The following is a 24,861-nucleotide window of genomic DNA, read 5'->3' as shown; positions in this document are numbered from 1 at the left end:
GTCCATCCATCCGATCATCAATTGAGAACCTCGAGAGACGAAGGCGGGCGTTACAAGTGATATAAGAGCGCCGGCGACGTTGCCGATTTTAATCTTTCCAGGTACACCATGAAAAATTTTCTGATCGAAGAAATGAAATCTCATTGATTAAGTCATTTGAAATTTCATCGATGATCTTGAAAACTGGACGTAGTTAGGCTAAAAGAACCATGTTAAAATGAATAAGGCACACAAGAATCTTCTGCGTGTTCGAGTACATAGCTCCTTTAATTTAGCTTATTCTCACATAGCTCCATGAAGCATAAAGGCAATCAATTACGAATGTGTGCTGAGTTTTGACTGTCAAAGCGGCCGGTAAATTGAATTTGTTAGGTAAAGCAAATAAAACAATACGAAAATGTTGTGGCAGTGCGTCGTTGCACAAAGAGACGAATTGCACTTGCGGAGAGGAAGCTACTCATTATGGTAGGTGAAATTACAGGGTTTACTTATTGAAATAATTTTTTTCTGATGTGATGTGGTCGTTTAATTTTGTGTCATTTTTTTGACGTTCCGAAGACAATTGAATGGACGAAGATACGAAGAGTATAACTAATTAAAATGATGATACATATACATATAACATCAAAAATGAACATGCTATTGGTGATGCATTACTTATGTATAAGTAAATACAAATATCTGATAAGATCGGATAATTACCACGAATTTATGTAATAATTCATCTTTATTATCATTTCTTACTGCTCATCAAATATTTTGGCAGACCTATTTCGAACACGTGATTAATGGGTTATGAAATTCCAATCAGAGCCTGACTCAGTGCGTGTGCTTAAAACTGGAAGAAGTAAAAAAAGAACCAAAATATAGTTGCATTACGGCAAGATTTTTCCCCCTCTTCAATAGAAGAATAGTAACAGTAGTGCGAATAGTAAACTTAAAAACATGACTCTGACTTCCTTGTCTTGGTGCCGTACTTTTTTTTTGGAGTCTGTAGAGTTTTGATCGTCAGAATTTCAGCGAATTCATCTTGAATTCATGCAGAAAGACGTGATTCAGTGGATGGAAAACTTATTCAATGGACGATCCTGTGATTTGCTTCATTACGCTGTTTGGTTTTTTCTATACCTTGTGCCTGAAGAATAATCTACTACCTGGCAACTCGAGCATCCACCCGGGTCCAGGGGTCTGCGCTGCCGTGATAGCGAAGAGAGCAGTAAGTCCATGTTTGTATGAGCCACGGTTAGCACGTGCTTTTATGCGTCTCGAGGTCCATCCCAGCATGCACTTACTGCTCTTTTCGCTATCACGGCAGCAGGGGTCTGCGCTCTGGCACTCCAGACTCAGTGTCTGCAGGCGAGTCATTAAATATTGCTTTATTACGTTATTCGCCGTCCAACTTTATTCGCAGAGACCGATGGTGGAGGGGTGTAGGGAGGGAGGGGGGACTTCATCACCCGTTGTCTCTCGCTCGACTCATTGAAGTCCGAACCCAGGACCCCCCATCCCGAGGGACTCCCCCCGACCCCGAGCGCGTGCTTCCCGTCGTATCCAATCAAATCGATGAGTCGTTGCCAATGCCCCCCTCCACCCCCCGCTCCGCCGTTCGTTCTCTTCTATTTCTGAGACTCTGTCACTGCTAATTATAAAGTGTGTTTTTTCAGCCCTGTGCTCCGAATTCCGGAACTAGTTCCAAATTCCAGAACCTTTAGAGATTTTCCTCAATTTTTCCCGGATCTTTTGAAATTCCCAAAATGTTCCGTATCTTTTTCATTTCCCGGATCTCTTGAAAAAATCTAAAAGCCATTGCGGAACTTTTAACGGTCATGAAGTTGAAGATTGGAACAAGAAATTTCCAAATCCCGGAACTTTTGACGGACAAAGAATGAGAGCACTATTTCAGCCGAATCTTGGGGGTGAAGAGGGCTGAAGTTCTTCGGGGGTGGCCAAAGTTTTAAGGGTTGGAGTTTCGAAATATATCCTGAAGCTTTGAAATTAGTCACAATTTTCCAGTCAAAAGTCAAAAGGCTACACTCATTATTTACGCACCTGCAGTTTGAAAATATCAGATCTTCAAAGACTATATGAAAGACTTATCAAATAACGAGTGTAATCGTTCGTTTTTTCATGAATGTAGAAGGCATAGTGTGCAGTACCTGCTCCTATGTCATTTTCGGCGAAAACATAAAACAAATCTAAAATTGCGCAACGAAGGAAGAGAGGCGACTGAAAAGTTGACGCCAAAATTGACAAATATCATTAGAGCTTATGTTATGCCTAAATCTCAAGTGTGACTTTTTTGAAGCTCTTCCGCTACTCTAATGATACGAATTACGAATTCTAAAATAAGGGCGAACGTCCAATTTCCGATTCCAATTGTCCGCAACGAGTGGAAATGGAGGAACATTCGATTGGTAGTTAAAAATCCTTGTTTGGGTCTCTTTGACCTCACAAACCGTAAAACACTCATTGAAAGCAGAGAGTTTAGCAGAGAGGGGACGAAAAATGAACTCAGAAACGAATGGAGCAAGATGACGAGAAACAAATGATTGAAGCCTGCTCGAATATTAAACTCAGTTTTCAATATTCGTTGAAATAAAACCACGCTTTAATGGACACGAGAGCAGTAAGAACCTGCTTACGAGGAATAAATTGGATATAAAAACATATTTAAATTGCATATTGGCACATAACACCCCTTTGCTGTTGTAAGGACGTATTTATTTTCAATTCGAGCCCTCGAAAGCATGAACTCAAACGGACGGTAGGGGTTATCTTTGAGAGTAGATACGCGTTTATTGCAGCCGAGGGCGATAAGCTGCTTCGAAACACCAAACACCACCGAAAGCCGAATAAAAAGACGCTGTAATAAAAATTTGAAAAAGAAGGTGGAAGGAGGGGGACGGGGGAGGGTATCAGGGGATAGGAGCTCTCCAGAAGGAGGGGGTGGATGGGAAACGCCAATTTAAAGGAGGTTTTTATTGCCTGGAAAAAAATTATAAATAATAATACATCTACCTATAATACGAAGCATAAAACCTCTAAGCAGTATTAGAATATAGTCCTATATACTCGATAAAACCCGATTCGTAGCGGCGAAGTTATAAAAACATTTATGATAACTGAATAATATGATGAGGAAAGCGAGGAAGACGAATGGGGAAGGACGATGGTGGGAGAGGAAGAGAGAGAGAAATTCATACTTAATCTTTCCCGTAGAGAAAACAATAAATCTTTAATTTTATACATTTCAAAAAAGCGCAACGCGGTAAATGCGCTGCTCTCAAAGAGTTAAACAACGTTGCCAGCTCTTGAATCTATATAGTTTGCTTTACTCTTTTGTCCGGAAGAAAGTCCTCTTCTAAAATTGCTGTAAATGCGGTGACTCTAACAATCGATTCAATATGTGTGTTGAGAACAAGGAATCAGTCAACCGATTGGATTTTAAATAGATAGAATCGCACAAAGATCACTTTCAAAATGAACAAACATTATTAGGAATGTTTAAAATACGCTCCTAAACGCATGATTTGCGCAGTCCGTATCACTCATTACCAAAATTACCGCATTTGCGGAAGTTTCGTAGATTCCACATTTCGTAGTTTCCCGTACGGAATAAGATGATTTTTTTAAACGTTGAGAAATTTTCACCGGAGAATCGCAAATTATTAAGAAATATCCGGAATTCCCAACTATAAATTTCATAGATATTCCTCACGATTACGTGCAAAAATCAACCAACTGAACGGAAACAGCACAATAACTATCCTGCAGAAAACTTAATTGATTGAGCCAATTTTGCAGCATTAGAATGAAGGTACGTTTTTCCGTCTAGGAAACGACGAGGTTTTCCTCGAGAGAGATGTGAACAAACCTAACTTAAGTAAACAACTCTTTTCAACAATTTTCAGGTATGATTTTAGCTGTTTTAAAGAAAATGCTTGCGCCTTACCTCGTTAATTGGGCGAAAACTAGCGCATTAAAACGTCATAAATAATAGATAAGACGGATTATTAACATGATGAGTAACATCACACCAGGATAGAGGGAATGCTAGAAAATCAGGGATGGCTCTCAATTTTCCGTAAGGTACCTGGATAAGAGTCCGGGCTCAATGCATTCGTCCAGGTCAGTTCAGGATGAAGTAGAATTAACATAGTTTCTGTTTCCCTGTGAGACCTCCCCCGACTACGAGGCTTTGATTTTATTAGCTAAAAGCCTTTACCTCATTCTTCTTCTTGAGAAGGAAGCCGCTGAGAGGCCGATATAAATGGGGTTCTGTCCGTTCTTATCCAAGCCTGCATAATCGTATGAATAATACTTCCTCATTAATTAAAAATGATTGAATTGGTAAGTCTGTCGAGGATTGGTATTAATGCCTGCTCCCAAGACACAAATCTTGGAGCAAGGCTTGTGTTGTCCCTTTTTTGGAGATCGTCTTGGAGGAATCGAAAAGAAGATCACCAAGCTTGGCTTCCGCTTAGAGCAGGTTATATTTTGGGCATCTCCTAGTCGTAGAAGAACGGTTTAACAGTTTCAAAATTTTAACGTCATACAGTCCTAACCTGAGGGAAATTCACGGTAAGTTTCAACGTAATGGCTAAATTGCAAAACCACATATCTCTATTTGCGACCTGGCAGGCTTCCCGCCGTATCTTATATTTCTTTGGAAAACTATTGTCAGTGTAATGTATTGAAAATCCTCTTGATCTTTCTTCACCGTTAGTGAAATATTTTGCATAAATTTTGAACTATACAAATGGCTTGTTTCTCTTCAAGAAAATATGATAGGAGTGGAAATTCTGAAACTTCGCAATGGAGATACGTGGTTTCGCACATTGGTCAAAGATGTAGCTTTGGTTTCAGTCGAGCAGAAATGTGACAACGGCATGGGACGGAAGATGTGTGATCGGATGTTTCAATGCGCCGAGATTGGTAAGCTTGCGGTGGAGGCAAGACACAACAAGTAGTTTACAAGCGCATTACAAGCTACAACTTACAAGCTCCGCGCGAGTGCACTAAACTCCGATTTGTGAGTATCTTACGACTTGTTAACAACATGTGAACCGCGATGCGTCCATCCCACCCACGCAACACCCGCGCCGCGTCACCATCACGTACGTCACACCTTCGGCTGAAAACCAAAGAGTCGGATGTACAAGTTGGTGCCACCGTTTAAACTCCGTCCATTATAAATAACGATTCGTGAAGCAGTGAACTTCGATCAATTGATGACAGAGACAATGTTTTGTTTCAGCGACATCGGAGCAACAATCGAAGACGCGTACAATGGGAGGAGGCGAAAATTCAGTTTAAGTTACAAAGGAGCTCGAATTGACATGGAGGTGTAATGAGGGCAATTCATATTGCTACTTCTCCCCAAATTTTTAGGAAGACAAGACAATGTTTGTAGTGTGGCGCATTGTACTTTTCCGAAAGGCGACAACCGAAAGCTCGGCATTGAGCTTTCGGCAGCCGAGATGGTAAAATCTCAGCTACAGCAACCGAGCTTTTTGCGATGTGAATGTTGCCAAAAAACACTTCATCGCTCACGACATAAGGTAAGAGTACATCAATAGTGAAAATCGAAAAATTATGTGTCTTGATTAACGACGCGACGTTCCAAATTTCTCGTCATTTTTTGTTTTCTTGCAGGAAAATCAAAACACGCGTATATTACTGAAATTATTATCTCCACATATGCAAAATGTTCTGCAAAAATTTTGAAGATTCGTTTTCAGTTCTTTCCCCCGACAAATAACACAACAGCGGGGATTTTAGGACATCGCAATTGAGGTTTTTTGTGACTTCTTTTAACGATATGGACTAAATCGTCCCACGCCGAATTATTAATGATTCAAAAGTTGACTTGGTAGATGGAGGGACAAAAGCGATTCCGTGCGATCGTGCATTTATGGGCACGAATTTGGCACTTTTGGCAGTCCTCACTCGAGTAATGTTTACCTTTTTCATGTTTGCATCCAGTCAACACTCATTATAAATTGCGCGACGCCATGGCTCCACGCTATCGATCTCCACGCAGCGATGTTAAAATAAAATCGATTGTATAAACGCAACACAGTGATAACAATCGAAACAAGTTCGCTGTATGTGTTCGATGTATGTGCTATCTACTTATCTCGCAGAGGAGCTTGCGAAATTCCCTGCATTCCATCAATTCGGTGCGCAGTGGAGAAAAAAAGATTGTTAATTGGAGAGTGAAAAATCATTCGGATCTGACTGAAGTTATTATTTAAATCATAAATGAAGGTCCCATTATGTTAATCTCAGTTTTCTAAAGTATGCCATTTTCCTCGTGTTCGACAAATGCACAGTGTATTCAACTTTGCTTGACACTAATCCACAGTGTATCTTAGTTTCTCTTAAAATCAATCTTGTTATCGGACCAGCAAGTGTGCTCACTACCTTCAAAAATACCTTGCTTTCATTGAGTCTCATTGAATGACACGGCATGATGAAACTCAATTCCCTTGCCATTGTTGCTAAGAGAAAAAAAACTGATTTTTGCAGATGCCAACGTGACTGCAAAGAGAGACGTTAGTTAAAAAAATCGGCATTGAAAATAATCAAGACTTCTATTAAATATATGTAAAAATTATACAACTATAATGAGTGAAGACTTGCATTTTCTCGTCTATAATTGTTGCAAAGTTGTTGAAACATCTGATAAACGTACGAATAAAACACGCCGATAAATACTAGGGGGATTTTCCAGTATTTTTTGACTATTTCGAATACATTTTGCGAAAAGGAGCTACTATTTTTCACTCATTTTAAAAATGACGTATGCGCCATTTCTTTACGTACGCAGATAGGTGCTTTCATTGATGAGCCATACATAGTGGTTTTTTATGCATAATGTAGTCCATTTGAACAAGTAACGACCCCAAGGCAGTGGCTATTCTTGGAAGCTAACAACTCTGTTTTTCCTCCATTTAAATGTATGTATGCCTCGGTAAGGCAGCTTGCCACACCTAAAAGACCGTATTCCATAACGGTTCGATGTATCGTTTGGTTCAAAACAATAGAACATAACCTCAAATCAAACTGTAAGGATATAAGTTGGAAAAGCTGAAAATGAGATATTTCCTGACAATTTCACTTTGCATTGGCATTTGGTACTCAAAAGAATAAAAGATCTGTTACGAAAGACCCGCTCTCTTAGATTTCTGAATTTACTCTGAGGCTATGTTTATGTTTTGAACCAATCGATATCGATACAATTTCACTCGTTTGACGTATCGAATACGATCCATATCGACATTTTCAATGGATTTAAATGGAGAAAAAACAATGTTGCCAATCTGCAAACTCGCCACCGACGGCAAGGTTCATCGCCAAGAATTGTTACGTCCTCCAGGAGGAAATTACTTAAATCCGTCTTCGGTCACCTGGCAACCATGTGACGTCATCTTGAGCCGTCGAGGGAGCGGGCAAAGACGCGGCATGGCGCGCGCTGATACGGATTTACACTCCATTGATTGATTAGGATTATAAATCCAGGATCCGAAACGCTTTGTTTTTTATTCGGAGGAGAAAAATCGAGAGGAGGCTTCAGAACGGGGGTGGGGGATCAAAAATAATTACGCGTAGCCAGCGAAAGGTCAAATAGATGAGCGCCCTCGAGTTGGGACTGAGGCGCGGAGTCCTGGAACCAGGCGTATGAAGAACCTCGTATATCCAACTTGAATTTGATGCAGATACGCTGTTTTGACTAAAACCGGCAGTGTACCAGCTTGACCCTTGCCTCATTAATAACGCGGTCGTTATTTCATCGGCTCGACGTTCACCGATCAAGCGGAGTTCTGCCGTGCTAAGGAAAAACACCGTATGAGCATTCAGGCGTTGCCATATCTCCTTCAATAAAAAACAAATTTACTGGGAAAATCCTGAATATTTTGTCTTCAATTTTTCAGAGAATTTTGTTCACAAACAAATCTAAAACATCTGAAAATTTCAAGGAAAAATATGCAAAACTCTCTTCGAAAATATATGTTAAATTCTGGGAAATTTGGCAACTCTCGAAGGTTCATACGGCGTTCTTCCTTTGCACGGAAGAGTTGCCATCGCACACTGGTGACTTTTCCGTGAAGCAATGAATGCTAATTTCCGAAATTTGCAACAAGGCGGCGTTGCCTTGTCATATTCGGGAAGTTTATGTGACGTCATGATGGACCAAATATTAGAATTACATCCGAAAGAAATTGGTTTCTATTAATACCACTATTTTCGACCTTTGTGTGATTAAAATTGCTTGGCCGTTGAATTGAAGGAACTGACCCTACAATTCTGCCGTCCTTAGGAAAACCGCTGTATGAACCTTCAGGCGTTGCCAAATTTCCTGGTAAACATATGACTATAATTCTTCCAAATTTTCCGATAATTTTGCTCGCAATTTCACCTACAGTTCCAGAAAATTTCAAGGAAAAATAAACATAACTTGCCTCAAAAATAAACATTATATCGAAGGAAATCTGGCAACTCTCGAAGGTGCATACGGCGTTCTTCCTTAGCACGGCAGAATTCCTATTTTGGTCGGATTTCCATCCATCGTGAGAGTCTGATACAAATAGGATGAGAGGAAAGACGAGACGCCGACGGTGAATGACGTATAGATTAAAGCATCGAAAAAAAATCCTTCATCAATGCTTTTTGAGAAATTATGAATTTTTCCTCCAAATTCTCAAGTATACATCGGTAGGGCCGGACTAAGGGGGCCGCGGCCCATGGCGGCAAATCTAAGGGGCGGCAAAAATTTGCAATTTTTTAAAGCGTAGGTATAAAAAAATCGGATTTATAAAAACAAAATTACAAACGAGAAAAGGCGACAAAATCTCTCATTCCCTGAGAGTATAGTAATATCTAATTTTGTCGTCTCTTAGTGATACAAGAGACAGCACCTTCAATAAGTCGAGTTAAGAAAGAGACCAAACACGTAATTTGGCCTGGAACGGCGCGACTTAGAGAGAAATGATAACGAGGACTTGGGATGAAAAGGAGAAGCCCTCGGCGCGGCGATCGGCATGTAACACATATTAGCGCCTACAAGACTGCACGAATACTTCACGCATTCCATCAAACCCAGTGCGGTCATTGCGGTCAGCGTGAAAAGGATAGCGCCTACAAGAATGCATGAATACTTCACGCATTGCGCCAAACATAGTGCGGTCAGCGTGAAACGCAAGCGCCTACAAGACTGTCGGAATACTTCACGCATTGCGCCAAACACGGTGCGGTCTGCGCTGCGTGGCGGCAGCGGAAGTTAAAATCATTGATCCACATTTAAGTTTGTTCTTTCATAATTTTTTCGTTCATTTCTTATGAATGGAAGGCCTTGTTTATTAGAGATAGGTTTACGAAACTTAACTTTCGCGCAAAGTTCCGTGAACTTTTGCTAGTAGTGTTGACAGGGCTTTCCCGAAAAATGTGTTTAACCCGAGTAAATGCGTCTTATGCACCCCTCCCCCGCTGACACGTTCATTTGATGGTTTTTATCGAGTTTCAAAACGAATGAGAGAGGGGGCGGCAAAATACAGGCGGGCCATGGGCGGCAAGTAGGTGAATCCGACCGTGTGCATCGGATTAAAAAATAAAATCCTCTGAAAAATTCACCGAAAAAAAATTCGCACATTTCTAAAAAAATCGTACTTTATAAGAGGAAACGCGGCAACCATTGACTGCTCATACGACGTTTCACCCCAGCACTACAGAGTATGGACGACCCTCCCCCGATCGTCGCCTTGGTTAGGCGTAATCGGTCTCATTTGTTTAACGTCCCCACAATTAGGAACCAATCCGAGTTGCCTTCCAGTTTTAATTGCGTGCAGCACCCTTAACCGGACCGATTAAAATCCGATTGCGCTTGATCTCGGCCTCGACGCCCGATGACAGCTCTCCTCAACGCCTCGGTGAAAAATCATTCCCCGGCCGATTTAATTGAAACGGTGAACGGATTCTTAAACGATTCACATCAAGAACTCATCATAAGAATAGGAGATTAACCTCATCTCATCAGTCTATGAGCGATCTGATGAATATTCTAGCGTCAGCGTTTGATTGCTCGAATACTCATCGACGCCTCAGATGTATTTTCTCCAATCGGGATTCCTCTTTAATTGAACCTGTTCAATTTTTGAACTCTCCGGACTAAAATTGAGGTATTCATCAAATCATCCCCCGGAGACTCTGAAACGCGACTGTTCGGTCCTTGTTAAGTGATTAAAATACGCGTAAAACTCGTGTTCTATCGTTTAATTGTTTATTTCCCATGCTGGTAGTTGCTCACCAATGTCGGGCCGCCGCACAGTGGATCGATTCCATTATAGAAGTCGAACATTAATTTTTGACCAAAACTGCGAATTTTGGTGCTTATTCCGTCACATTTTACATTTCAAGGGGTTCTTTGAGTAGAAAATTTTACGAGGAAACCATTGGAACCACTTTTAGGACCCTGAAGTTTTATATAAACGGAGTTATAAGCGTTTAAAGTTTCCAAATTCTGTCCGACCTCCCCTATTGACTCGATCCACTGTGCGCCGCCTGAGGCTACGATATCAGAGAATTAAAACGCGCGAAACCTTCCTTCCTCCTGCCGAATTGATATCACCTTGGGAAACTTCCGATTCAAGTCCTCTGTTCCTCGAGTCATTGTTATTGTTCGTGTTAATTTAGATAAGACTAATTATAATTTCATGTTATTCAAAAGTGGCTGATATTAATGGAGGTGTTTACGTTTTCAAATCGTCGCGTCGTAATTTGTGTGCGTCTCGTATAGTTACTGGGGTTACCATCACCGAGAAAAGCACTGAATTTGATTGATGTGAATCAAATGTGGAAAAAAGTCAATCTTTGGATTGATAAAAAAAAAAAAAAAAAAAAAAAAAAAAAAAAAAAAAAAATGGGGGTTCTCTTTTATTTTTGGTTGATAAATTGACTGAACCTTGAATTTGCCAAGGTAGAGCTGCTTGACCGACCTTCTATGTGGCCCTCTTCGAAATTTTGACGATTGAAATCGGTCCGGAAAACGTGGCGGATCGAATCAAAATATTAATCATAGGAGAAGAATTGTACATAAGAAAAGGTATAGATTAATGATAGCGATATTAGAGTGATTAAATCGTTGAAAAAATCCGTGCAAATAAAGAAAAGACAGATGACTCACCTCTCCTTTGCATGAAGCTGAATAAGTCGTCCAAAAACTCCTTCCGTTTTGGGTCGTCACTCAACTCGTACAACTGAAACATGTCCAATTCACAAAGTCATTCAACGCGCTCGCTGTTCGGGATAAGTTCATTAATACCTGGGGATGGGAGGCTAAAGCTACTTACAGAATTTTGATGCAGCACACAAAATAAACATCTAAAAATAATCCCAAGACGAGAAGTCTTGATTATCAATCATGATTTTTGATAGCTCCGCGCTGTGTTTGAAACTAATGATGCTCCCGAGGAGATGTGAAAGCAACTCGGTTGACAACGCGGAAAACTGCACTGAAAAACTGAAAGCGCTTGCCTCCTCGGCGAAGAGATTCCACCATTTGGCAAGGAAATTGATCATGCTTAACGAGTTTTTCTCGAGACTCGAAGTATCCCCGAAAATCTATTAAATAAACAAACTCCTCGCGATGTTTCTTGAAGCAATTAAAGGTTCTGTTTTTTTCAGCTCTTCATTTCAACTTTATCTTGATAGATAAAATATTTAAGAAGAGTAATGAATACACTGAAAAAAAAAACACATTGGATCTAGAGTCCAGACTCCTAAAAACATCGGCAAGAAAAAGTACTCTTGATTCAATCAGAATCTAGCTGAAATCAAGAACCAAGCCTCTTAATGTAAGCGGATTTCGTTTTGATTCAAGCAAAAATCCGATTGAACCAAGAGTATTTTTTCTTGTCAATGTTTTCAAGAGTCTGGACTCTAGATCCAATGTGTTTTTTTTCCCAGTGAACGGTAAATTTACCCCTACGTTAGTAAACCTATCATTTAATGGTAAAAATAACACGATTATTGCTTAAAACTACTATTAATTAAAAACGCGTATTGAGCGACCCTGATGTTAATCATGTTTTTTTCTCAGTGTGTGCACCCCGAACTCTCACTCAAATCCTTTCGTATGAAATTTAGAGACGAATGTAGAATCCGGCCTTATTCTTTTGTTTTAATTTAGTCCTATCAATCATCGTGGCCTCGACGACCGGTGCGCATCCCTGCCGAAGCTGATTAGCGGCGATAAATTGTATCGACGCAAGCTCATCATTCAACGCGGGCAACAATCCCTTCGCCTTCCTTAGAGCGCCCCACAGGTGAGGCGTGAATGAACGACAATCGATATTACCCCATTTGAACTATGGTGAAGAATCGATCATTAAGTTGTTGGTCGCGAACATCCTACCACTCGATCATTTCTCATAGGTTTAAATGATGGATAAATCGATTCATCGAAACGTAGCGCTGAGAGCGTCGCAATCGCTTCATCCATCGTCATTCCTCCCCGATTCCTATCTCTTTAATGCGGGCATTGTTTATTATGCTCCTCCAAAATCGATTATTTCGATATCAGGCTCGATTTCGGCCGAGACGCCACTCGCCGTTGCCGAGTGTCGGGTGTCCTGGTAAACCGCATTAATATAAGCGGATGTCATTTTGTTTGAGACTTGACAACTGAGACTAATTGAAAAATAAAAAGTCCTCGACCACAATGGGCGATATTACTTTTGTCTCTTGAATGAGATCTGATGACTTATTTTTGTGTCGTAACGTTGGTGGTGGCTTCCAGGTAGAGCGTGGGCTTTCTTGACTCCTGACGTTAAGGAAGGGGTCGTTAAGGCCCACCCTGGCTGGATTTCCTCGATTCTATGATTTTTTGCTCATGCTCAATGAGGGTCTACACTTTACGGAATGCATAAAAATTTTGTCTTTTCTAGTCTCTTTTCGGGTTTAAAACTGGCCTAGTCAAGAGTCTGAAGGCCGATTTGGGCAAAAAATGCAGATTTTTTGGCATTCAATCGCAGACCCGCAAAACCTGCTTCTCTCGCCAAAATCATCGTTTGTAGACCCGGGTTCAGGCCAGTATTGAACTCGCTGAAAGTTATAGCTCCGTTGTTTCAGAATTCTAAAATACTTGTCACAATAGGTATAGTGGTGCTTTTCCAGGGATGAGGAATGTAATTTCAGAACGGTCTCATCAAAATTATTCCTCTTTAATTAACATTTGGAGATAATTGGCCAACACATTGCGTCACTTCAAGTCATCAAATTCTTTGTAAAGTAACGTCATGAGTAATTAAAATGAATCGCGTTTCTCTAGATGCAATAGCACCAACTACGACGACAGTTCTTGAAAATTGCAATTTATGACTCTTCAATTATAAAGCCCTCAAAAGGAGTGTATATTCACTTTTCCCCAAGCGATGCAAAATCAACACCAACAGATCGGAGACTTCAACCTGTAAAACGGTCGTTTCGGTTTCCCCTCCCCCTTCTCTGTGACTTAGAGGCCCATTTTCCCTGTTTTTATCATATACGCTGAAAAAAAAAATCCGGCCGTGGGAGCCGCAATTACGGGCTATATAGAGATACCGTCCGTTCCGGGCTCAAAGGCCGGAAATTCCGGTGCTGGAGCCGTAACTTCGGCCTCTGAACCCGGAGCAATCGAAGTTACGGCTCCAGCAGCCGGAATTTCCGGCCTTTGAGCCCGGAACGGACGGTATCTCTATATAGCCCGTAATTTCGGCTCCCACGGCCGGAGTTTTTTTTCAGTGTATTTTCACGCCAAGGGGCAACAACGTAACCAAGGATAGACGAGGTTCTCGGTGAATATTCCCGGTCTGAAAGCGGCACCGGTGAATTCTGCGGAGAAATATATTGCTGATCATCAATGTTGCGCTGCGCTCAATCAAATTTTTGCGGTTTCGCTTTGTTAGCGCTGCGCTTGCTGCGAGCACTGGGCGTCCGACCCGAGCGAACCGCACATCTCTTCATAGAGCGACTCACCTATTCCAGTTGTTTCACTGATATTGATGGATTGGGCCTGCGAGGCCGGCTCATCACTCCGAGTTGCGGGAAATTGATGGAAACTTGCACTTGGCGCTCTCGCAAGTTATTTCAAAAACTTCGGCTATCCAAGTACGCGGTACTGTAAGTCGGCATTTGCAAGTATTCGCACTTGGTAGGTAGGTAAGCAAAATGTGCACGCTGTCGCGGACGATCCGAACACCTATTTTGGCGTTTTGAATCGAACAGACCCCCTTTTTATGTATTGGCACCTCTCTTCGAAAGGAGAAGAAGATAAAAAGAAAGAAAAATATTCATGGAGAGAAAAACCGACTAATTATTTCCGAAAGTTATTTGATTTACGTTCCCATGGATCGTACACGATAGTGATTCGATGTATCGATTGGTTCAAAACAAGAGATCATAACCTCGAACAAAAATTTTAGGATTCAAGTTGGAAAAGCTGAAAATGAGAAAACACCCAACAATTTTACTTTTCATTCACGGCAGTATTGGACATCCTGGATCCACCTACGAAAATTTGCCTCAATTCTTCCGACAAAAATAATTTAAAGCGGTCATTCACATTCAACTTAAATTAAGTCTCGTTGCCTCCAAACGCAATAGTTTGAGTTCCAACATTTCATTTTTATCTCACTAAAGTTATCTCGACCCCGTTTTTTGGCTGTAATGTCTATAATTATAATGAGTCTGGTTCGAAAACAAAACGCGCTTGCAAATGCAGCCATTTGAACGTATTTATGCCGAAAGGAACTATGTATCACGTGAACCCTATGCACATAGTCCCTTTTAGCATAGATACGTCTGTTCGGAAGACGATAAGAGGAGAGGGAGAGCCGCGGACGGGGAGACAGTGAAAGAAATAAAAGAAAGCTGCGGCTGATAGAGCTCGAAAATTTCCGGACAAACAACAATGAGCACCGATACGCCTCGAAAAATTATAATTTATACGACCTGAGTGGCGCAACCCGCAAGTGCTCATGCAGATACCGGGACAATAATTATGATTCCGTTTCACACCTACGGTTTTTGGGTCAGCCTGGCATAATGCTCGTATGAAATTTTTGAGCAAACAAGTGCAGCGACGATGTTAACGGTGCGATTGCATAGTCCTTGTCGTTCGACTTCCTCCAGTGCAGCTATCGAAAGACTCGACGAGCATTACCAACGTTACAAGTAATCACATGTATCGGTTTTTAAGGCCTCTAATTAAAAAGATCCGCAAGGTTTTAGATACTTTAAATTTTCATTTTTAACACAGTTCATGATTTATGAAAATTTTCTGTCAACCGCAATTCCGTGATATCCAGCTATTACAACTACTTATCACACGTGAGAGGTCATCGCCGTACAGTGGATCGAGTCAATTATTATGGAGGTCGGACATAAATTTCTTTCCTAAATCTGCAAATTTTGATGTTTATTTCATCACATTTCGGATTTCAAGGGGTGCTTATCGAGGAAAATTTCACGAGGAAACCAATGGAACCACTTTTAGAACCTCAAAGTTGTGTGTAAACGGGGTTAAAAGTGTTTAAAGTTTTCAAACTTTGCCCAATCTCTCCTATTGAAGCACCGACGAAAAACAGTTTTGCCAATTTTCGGGATCTGACGACGGATAAGATTAGACATTGAAACTTGGATTTTCGATAAATATTATTTGTTTTTCCTTACTCACAACTTACAAGCTCGCACTATCAAAACACAATTTTGTAGCTAGCACAACCAACCTATCATTATCTAGTGCCATCAAGTTCCTCTATTATAATTTTAGGAACGTTGCGATTTTTAGTTTACTTTTCTTACCCGGCGTTTAAGTCTCTCATCTTACGTCTCCAGTCATGGGAATTACTCAGCCCAAGTTTATAGAAGAGCTAATATCCGACCGTATTTCAGAAACGGCATACGTGCCGTTAACATCACTCGGCAGATATGTGATTCTGGCCTGAGATTGGTCCGCGCATCTTTTATCATGAAAATGGGGTGGGGAGGACCGCGATCGTAATTAGCCCGCGAATCGCGGTCACCTGACAATAGGATGCGCGGCGGAATGCCGGAACGTGTGAGGAAACATGTCAATAACTAACGAACCGGCTCGTCGGCGAAAACACCGAAGCGCTGCAAACTCATGAGCCCTGGACGTGATAACGAACAAGGGTGGCCGAGGCCCGAGAGATCTCGCGTGGCGTTGCGATGTCGGCGCAGCATGCGGTCCGGTCTCTCGGCGCGATTCCGTTCGCCCGGACACCTCGGCACAATGCCCCGGCGCCCCCCGGGTGCCCCCCTCGACGAATTTGGAGCAAAACTGGAATCCGACCGTTGTCTCCGCGCCTCCGCCCTCGTGTTTGTCTAACGTTCTCGTCGCGATTACTTCCTCCCTCCCCTACCGGATTATCCGGGGATGCGCCTAATCCGTTTTCGTAACATTTCGAAGCCCGCTCATGCAAAAACGGGAGAAAAAAACGCGGTAAAAATTATCTCGTCGAGACCATTACCGGATCATGTTGAGGGAGCTGTAATTTAAGGGCTCTTCGGAGAGATGAAGGAGAGATGTCCTGATGCCTTTATTCTAACAAATTTTTTGATTGATGTATTGGAAAAAAAACGGGCAAAAATTATCTCATCGATTCCGGTACTGATCATTTTGAAGAGGCTGTAATTTAGGAGCTCTTCAGAGGAAGGTCTTGAATTTTTTTTTATTTGAATAAACTGAATGATTGATATACCTACATTGAGCATAAGATACGTAGAAAAAATAAATTAATCATTCATTATAACTTGTCATACGCGTGGTGGCTCGTCAATTTTTTAATTTCATGCATCAGACAACGACTTTTTTCATTCTTTCTCTTGCAATCTATAACTTTTTCTTTTCATCCTAAGAAAATAGTTTAAATTCACTATTACTAATTCACACGAAACCAGACGGAATTCTCATTAGTTAACATTTAGCCTCAAATTTTCCTTTTTTTCCTGACAGCGTAGCACCGGCCTTTAGTATCGTTAAGCCTTTAGATACTCATGACTAATTTCGTATTTTACTGATTGCGCAATATCATTTATCGATGCTAATTCAAAAATATACCAGGGTCTCGTTTCCGTGAACGCATTATATAGAGACATTTCCGGCAGCCCACAAGACAAATACGCGCGGGTTTTGCACGCCCAGGAATTCGCCGTAGCCAAATATTCCAAGCACATCAGAGTCAAGCTTTGGTAAAATGCCGTACTTATATTCAAATGCTGCCAATTTTCTCTTGATGAAATACATTTTAGGTTTTTTTCTCTCAATTTTACACTGAAAGCGATTTACTCTTTCGAAGAATTCTGAAAATCCTAAGGAAAAATATAAGAAATAAATATTTTATCTAAGAAAAGGCAACGTTTTAATATTCTTACGTCTTTCTCCTTTAATACAGTAGATATTCACGTTGAGGTGACGCCACCCCACATCACAGGCATTTCAATCAACGCTACGATCAACCTATGGCACGATCCAAGTCTAACCCTCGCATCGTTGCCATGATAAGCATACTGTTTTTCCCCTTCTTGAAAAGAGATGATGTCGGTAGATTTCTCTGAAAACTGGCAACATTGCATCCTCGTTCGCGCGACAGTAACAAATGATAGAAGTGTAATTAATAATTCTTAACAAACAGACGCGGATCGCGTTTCGATACGGGCTCGCGTCGATTAATTACCCCTCCCCTCCGATCTTTCCTTTAATCGTATTAACGTTTACCCAGCGTTGAGGTCAAGCTATGTATTAATCAATTAACATATTCCGATAGCGCGATCCTCGGAATAATTTAATCGAGCTCAGCCCGACGCGCTATCTATGAGAGATATCTCGAAGCTTTCGCCTCTTACTCCCACGTGGTGATCCTGACGGGCTTGAGTTGTTACGTCGGTATTTTAGGGGCTTTGTTGCCTACTGTACGCCGTTAAAAAGTTGATGGTAAAAAAATTCACGTAGTTCAATTTTGATTGGTTAATAAAATAATCATCAAGTTATTTTCTTCCTTGTTCGGTTATTGTGTCCATTCACTCGACAGACTTCCCTCTGCCATAAGTTGCATGGGTAGGGTATATTTTATGACAACTTAAAAAAAACAAAACTTTATCCTCTGCATGCACTGCCAACAAGATCTAATTTTCTATATTGTTTGTTTATTTTTTTTAAAAAAAAATCTGAGTGTGCTGCGATGAACGTTCTAAAAATATTTTCTTAGACTGTAGTTATAAAATCTAAAAATTGCAATTTTCAAATGCTCTTTTTTTTGTTTTAAATGAAATGAAGCATCCTCGTGTTTCACTATACCTATTCCATTGATGATTTTATTGACTTATTTTTGCAAGGCAATAAATAAACATTGCTATTAGGATCTTCAAAAGAATCAACTAAACATTCGTAAAGTACTTAGTTAAAAAAAAAAAAACAAAAACAAAATAGCAAATGTGAACAAAGATAACACGCGACTCGTTTTGCAAATCGATGAGCGCACAAAAAACACAAATCGGCTTTAGCGTTCCAAGCTCACTATCACTTATTTTAATGTAGGAAAACGAACCATTTCCAATATGTGAAATTTTTCTTCGAATTTCTCTAACCATACAAACATATTCTCTGAATATTTCAAGTAAAAACATAAGCCCTCCCCTTTTGATAGCCTGAGGTACCAGGAAAAATTTACCTCTGAGGTTTGATTTGACTGCAACATGGTAACCCTAAGATATTGTTTACATCGTCGACCTATAACGTGACCCGAGGAAATCATGTGGGCTTATATGAATGGGAAATAGTCTGTAATGGAGTCTGTCAAGTGTGAATTCACCTAGACTGCAGCCCGATCGGAAATTAATCATCATCACACTCCGTGTCATAACCGGTTTGATAGCGATGAGGCAGGTTATAAAATCGGTGCATTGGCAACAATTAATAACCGCGACAATGGCTTGGGATGAGGAGCTCGATAAAGCCGCTTTTATGGCTGCTCAATCTCAACTTTGATTAAAAAGCAACGATTTTCCATTCCTCAATTTATGATGAAACACATCGCATATGATCGAACAGGAGCGCTGAGATAGCTACAGTATACTTCCATTTACAAAACTCAAGAGGACCGTTTTGCAAAAACGACTTTTTTCAAAGAAGAGGGCCCAAAATTAAAGTATCCAGATGCTAAACAAGTCCAATTTATCAGCTCAATTCAACTGATTGATTCAAATTGTGAGGCCTTTGTTAGATGATAGAAATTTCATAAGATTGCATCCCCCCTTACATTAGGGGCTGGTTGACATCCCCATCTACCTCCAAATACAACATAATGTCAGTTTTTGTTACCTACTATAGTTTATGAAAGTCTTATAAGCTGGGCCAACAACAATCTTTGGTAGTGGACAGAGAAATTCAAAGAAAATAAAATCGCGGAAAGTTAGTGAAATAATGATTCTTCCCTTGAGGATGCCCATAATCAAGCAATCCTTTAACTTTTCGAGGATTTTTTTGGGCTCTTTATACATATAAATAGATCTTAAAGTTCACGGAGGCTTGATTTAGGCTCATCCAATATTTGTTGCTGAATGCTAAAGTAATTAAATCAATGCAGGACTACTGACGATAAAAGATTTTCAAAAATTTTTCTTTCCATTTTGTGAGAACAATAACCATACTGCTACTTTTCCCATGACAAACTCTTGGAAATCAAGAGGAAATATCTAGGAGCGCAGGTTCTCGAGCTTTAGAATATGATTACGCTAGTCATCGCGTTTAACAACTGCAAAGGAGAAAAATTAAAAATTCGAAAGGAATAAACAATAATAATCAGTCGGGCATCAATCAAGAACCTCGAAGAACCGATGAGGGCATCGAAAATGCCGGCAGCGTTTTCACTGACCATTGCACAGACCCGTCAGTAAGCCGAGTAAATTATTCATGACTCCTTATCCTTTGAATACTCACTCGTAAGTTATCGATGTAGAACGGAAACAGTGTTTTATCAGGTTTTTCTAATAGGTCCAAGTTACTATTCCGTATGCACACAAGCTGCGGTGCCTGGCCAAAAATTCGGAGTTTTCTTCATTTTGATGAATTAAACCCTTATATATGTAATCTGCAATTAGGGTCACTAGTAGGCATATTTTAAAGAGTTTATTACTATTTTTAGACCAAATAGAGAATTTACAAGTGTCTGAAATTTGATGGATTTCGTGTTTAAGTGGAAACTACTGAGTGAGCTGAACACGAGGATACCCTTGGTTCATGAATTGAAACATTATCGAGAGGATAAGACAAAATGATCTAATCTGCTAAAATACATGTGTTTAAATGGGAAATGCCGCCAGATGACGTCACTAGGCGGTGCATTTTCTCTTTTTTAAATCTATTTTTATACTATTTCCCAAATCAGAAAAAAGTTATGAAAAATTCAGATGACGCAATACAAAAAATTGCATGCAAATTCTCCATTTGGTAATCAACGCCACGAGAAGGAAGGGGGATGAGCTTTATCCTAATCTTAAGATGATCACGTATTATCTTAATGCTACTTCGAGACCACAAAAAAACCATGCAAAAACACTGCCAGAATACTAAGTCACTGTGATAGATGCTAATCCTCACAAAATTCGCTACTTCCTCAATTCCACCTTTAAACAGATGAACACACGGTGTTCTCAAGTAATGCAAGCGGATGCTTTTGGAGTAGCAACAAGATTGATTTCGGAGACAGGATGCGTTTGTCCCAGTTATTGCGTTTGCGAGCACGCGTCGAGGCCATTCTCATCTCGTTCCTGTTATCATTTCCGAAGTGGACGTATTTAACTGAAAAGGAACTATCTCCGAGGTGACAAGAGCCCTGAGGCCAGGCAAGATGCATGCATAACAGGGCCCATGTCACAATTAGAATAGTTTCTTTTGGATCAAGTTTGTTCATTTTTGAAGTGATCCTACACCTCTGGGCATACGGGATCGATTATGTGCCCACCAGTGCATGATAAGTGATACGGCACGCCCCTTTGCTCGTCGATGTCTCTCGGATGCTGGAGCGATTTGGAATTCGCAGAAATATCTTCTCTGCAGAGAAGCAAAACCAGGTGACTTTGTAATCATTACGAATGTGTTTATTCGATCGGATCCAGGATTGGCAAGTGGTCGAGCTTGTAGAGATTTTGGAGCGAGGTGCATTTCAGGTGATGAAATTAAAATTGTAAATAAAATACTCGTGGTAAGTTGAGGCCATTTTACATTTCAAAAAATATTTTAAAACCTTTTTTCTTTACATATTTATTTCGATTCCTTGAATTTTACTGGTTCTTTTTGGAGTAATTTTATTTTTTTGACTTGTATCGGAGCTCAAAGTTTTTAACTAATATGAAGTTATGATAGCACCATTAAACGTATAAAGTAGTTTACAGTTCCAGTGGTTCAGTATTAACTCTTATTTGGGTCCAAAATATCATCAAGCTTCATAGTCCTGTTGAAAAATTTGCAATATACTTGACACTTTCCGGACCATTATTTCACTCGTAAAACCCTTCATTCAAAGTGGTTTTTCAGTGCTTTAGAAGACGATTCAGTAATCGATCAAACAATTGATAATTCCAGGATTTAGAACATTTCTTGAGAATTTTCGAGCATCACATCACGCTGTAGCATATTATGTTTTTGCACATAAAAAATTTGACCTTATATAGAAACATTTTAAAATAACTCTAAAAGTACGTCCCGAATAAATGCCTCAAATCTAAGGGCAATATGCGATATTCGCTCGTACTTTTGAAGTCATTAGTCTAATTTTACGAACAAATGCCTGGTGAGCTCGTGCTACAGCGTATTGTGATGCTCGAAAATTCTTAACAAATGTCCTAAAATAAAAAAAAAAAATCATTCATTGATTCAACTTCGAATCGTTCTGGAAAACACTCGAGGTCAACCTTAAACGAGGATACGAATAGGAGAAAAGAGTGGTTGTCTAAAAATCGGCAACAATGATCACTGGATACTTGGCGTCGAGCGAAACTATGTCAGTTGCTAATTATTCCTCCCGGTGTGGATGACGATTGAGTTTTACCCAGAAATCTACGCAAATCCGGAATCATTGCTGATTTCCGAGTAAACACTTCAGGATCCCTCTTGTGGCTAACAGTAACCGTGTTCGACTTTTAGTACTTGGTTTCTCAATCTCGGAAAGCTGCTTCGCTTTCCGTAGCACGCACCGGTATCATAGTGAGGCAAAAAATACACCAAAATTACATACAGTTTTGCTACTTCATTTGAAGGGTAAAAATTTATTCATTATTTTTTTTTTTTTTAATTTTTGCGGGCGGCGCACAGTGAGTCGAGTCAATTGGAGAAGTCGGACATGAATTTTTTTTTTTACCAAAACTGCAAATTTTGATGTTTATTTCGTCAAATTTTAAATTTTAAGGGGCGTTCATAAAAGAAAATTTCGCGAGAAAACCAATGAAGCCACTTTTAGAACCTCAATGTTTTGTATAAACGGAATTATAAGTGTTTAAAGTTTCCGAATTTTGTCCGACCTCTCCTATCGACTCGGTCCACTGTGTGGCGTGGGGGGGGGGGGTCGGAGGGGAGGCTAAAATGAGGACTGTATTAACACGAGCGATTTTATTCTACACTACAATTGTGATAATTATATGATAATTATAGATGGTAATTTTAAGGATAAATATAAATAATCACGGATTACATTACTCTTTACTTATTCCTTATCCAAATTTAAATGCATTGATTCTAAGAATAAAATCTGACGGACATTGCAAAACGTAATTTCGAAAGAACAAAATTTCGCAGCAATTTGGCAAGCTTCGTCTCATTTTGTCGTTAACGGGCGGAAAACTGCTCGGGTGGGTGGAAGAGGGAGGGAGGCGGTGGATTGGGGCGAGATTTCTATTTTTCGCCATTATTCGCATGGCTGCAGTTTTAATGCTTCATAGATCGCTCTATTATTCAATGCAAATCATTTTCTGTCTAATCAAAGCAGGATCTCGGCTCCCCGATCGTACCCCTTTTAATGGCTTTATATAGCGTTAGCATTAAGTATTCCCAATAATTTCTCGCGAAATTGGCTCTGTGCACGCTCTGTGCGTCACGACTTCGAGCGCCTGTGCTTTTGCCATTGTTCCAGTCTCTTCGACCGAAACCTGAAGCGTCGAATTTTATTCATTTTGTCGGAAGAACGAATTTCCGTTTTGAAAAATCCGGAACTGGTCCCGGATCTCCTAAGAAAATGGACCGTTAGGGGCCGTTCAAGTATTACGTAAGGCACTTAGGGGGAGGGAGGGGGTCCGAGCTTGTCTTACGGAGCCTTACGTAGGGGAAGCCCAAAAGTCCCCAATTTTAGTTTTTTATAACTGGTCATAACACCTGACAATTAAATTTCAATTATTTGCTTCTTGTTTGGCCGATTTTCATCAAAATACCTTTACAAAAACTTTAAAATTACAGCTATTTTACCAGGCGTTTTCAGTTTTTTTCTGAAAAAATGGGGGGAAGGGGTCCCGGCCAATCTTTTGTAATTCAAAAGGGGGGGGGGTGGTCAGAGATTTCTTACGGGTGCCTTATCCGGGGGAGGGGGAGTAAAAAAGTTGGCAAAAGTGCCTTACGTAATACGTGAAACGGCCCCTTATGAGTGACCTTTTTTCGGAGACAGGATACAAAATTGAGCATCACGGTTCTTACTTAAGTTTCGGTTCCCTACCAAACATAGGTATTTAATTCCTTGAAGGGAGGTTAGCTCAAATAGCGTCAAGGAATTCTGTAAAATCGTCGGTAGAGTTCATAAAACTTCCAGTTCAGAATATTGACGAGCACACTTACGCTCACACACGATCGACTTGTGTTTTAACCTAATAGGTTGCTGCATTCCATATTTTGATAGAATTTACTAGGCTGACAGCCAATTTAATATCTTGGTCGGGCTCATTTATTGTGCCGATGAAAATAAATAAGCTTCTTTTGGCCTGGACTATTCACGATGACGGGGATGTGTACAAGAATACAAAGCTTTGCCGGGCATGAGAAGACAAGGATGGAGCGAACAACAGGGTGCTCCTCATGTAAAGTCCCTCGAGAATATCTTGTCTTCGCTTCCTTTGGTTGGTTATGCTGTAATGACGCCTGACTTGCCCTCACGCGTACCTATTATTCTTATTCAGAACCACGAAAAAACAAATTGGTAAATTAACTTCCGAAATTTTGAACATTTGTTTGACAACTCCGGAGTTTTAAAGCGAACATCCTGGCTGTTAATTCAACGTCACGAGAAAGTTACATTAACAGCCAGAGGGTTCATATCAACATCCCAGAGTGGTCGCGGAAAATTTTAACATTTCGGATGATCATCCAACAGTGGTTTTCCCCTCTGTTTAAAAATCGAAAGAGTGTAAGGAGCTAAACCAATAAATGATAATAGAGAGACTCTCTATTATCATTTATTGGTTTTAGCTCAAGAGAGAGGGTTTGAAACCATAGACTTCAAATTGGTTTTGATGTACATGTTCTTGTCTCTATGATATTTATGACGAAATTTGCTTACACAATAATATTTGAGGGAAAATGCACCGATTGAAGTGAAGATAAATCTTCATTAGCCCAAATAGATCTGATTTTACATATAAGAAAATTAATCTTTTTGGCTACAATCTGATCTCTGCTCTCCTTTCCGGCATAATTCAGCATTTTACGGAATCGATTGATATCTAGACCCTATCTTGACTTTTCATGGCTCACCTAAAAGTTCCGCGTTCATTTGGTTTTGCTTATTTTTAGTCTCAAATTGTTCGTAAGTCTTTTCTCAATGCTTT

At 40.2% G+C, this 24,861-nt stretch overlaps 1 protein-coding gene across 3 annotated transcripts in view; it reads right to left on the bottom strand.

The window, feature by feature from the left end:
• LOC109038905 (uncharacterized) overlaps nucleotides 1-24,861 on the bottom strand; it is a 175,004-nt gene that overhangs the window by 73,867 nt on the left and 76,276 nt on the right. For all 3 annotated transcript variants that reach the window (XM_019054170.2, XM_072301839.1, XM_019054171.2), the window contains one exon: nucleotides 11,183-11,255. In XM_019054170.2, the coding sequence (XP_018909715.1) occupies nucleotides 11,183-11,255 (73 nt within the window). The remainder of the gene's footprint in view (nucleotides 1-11,182; nucleotides 11,256-24,861) is intronic.

This window comes from Bemisia tabaci, chromosome 1 (genome assembly GCF_918797505.1).
Source record: "Bemisia tabaci chromosome 1, PGI_BMITA_v3".
In the NCBI taxonomy this organism is placed as follows: domain Eukaryota; kingdom Metazoa; phylum Arthropoda; class Insecta; order Hemiptera; family Aleyrodidae; genus Bemisia; species Bemisia tabaci.
This window is presented reverse-complemented; position numbering and strand designations above follow the sequence as displayed.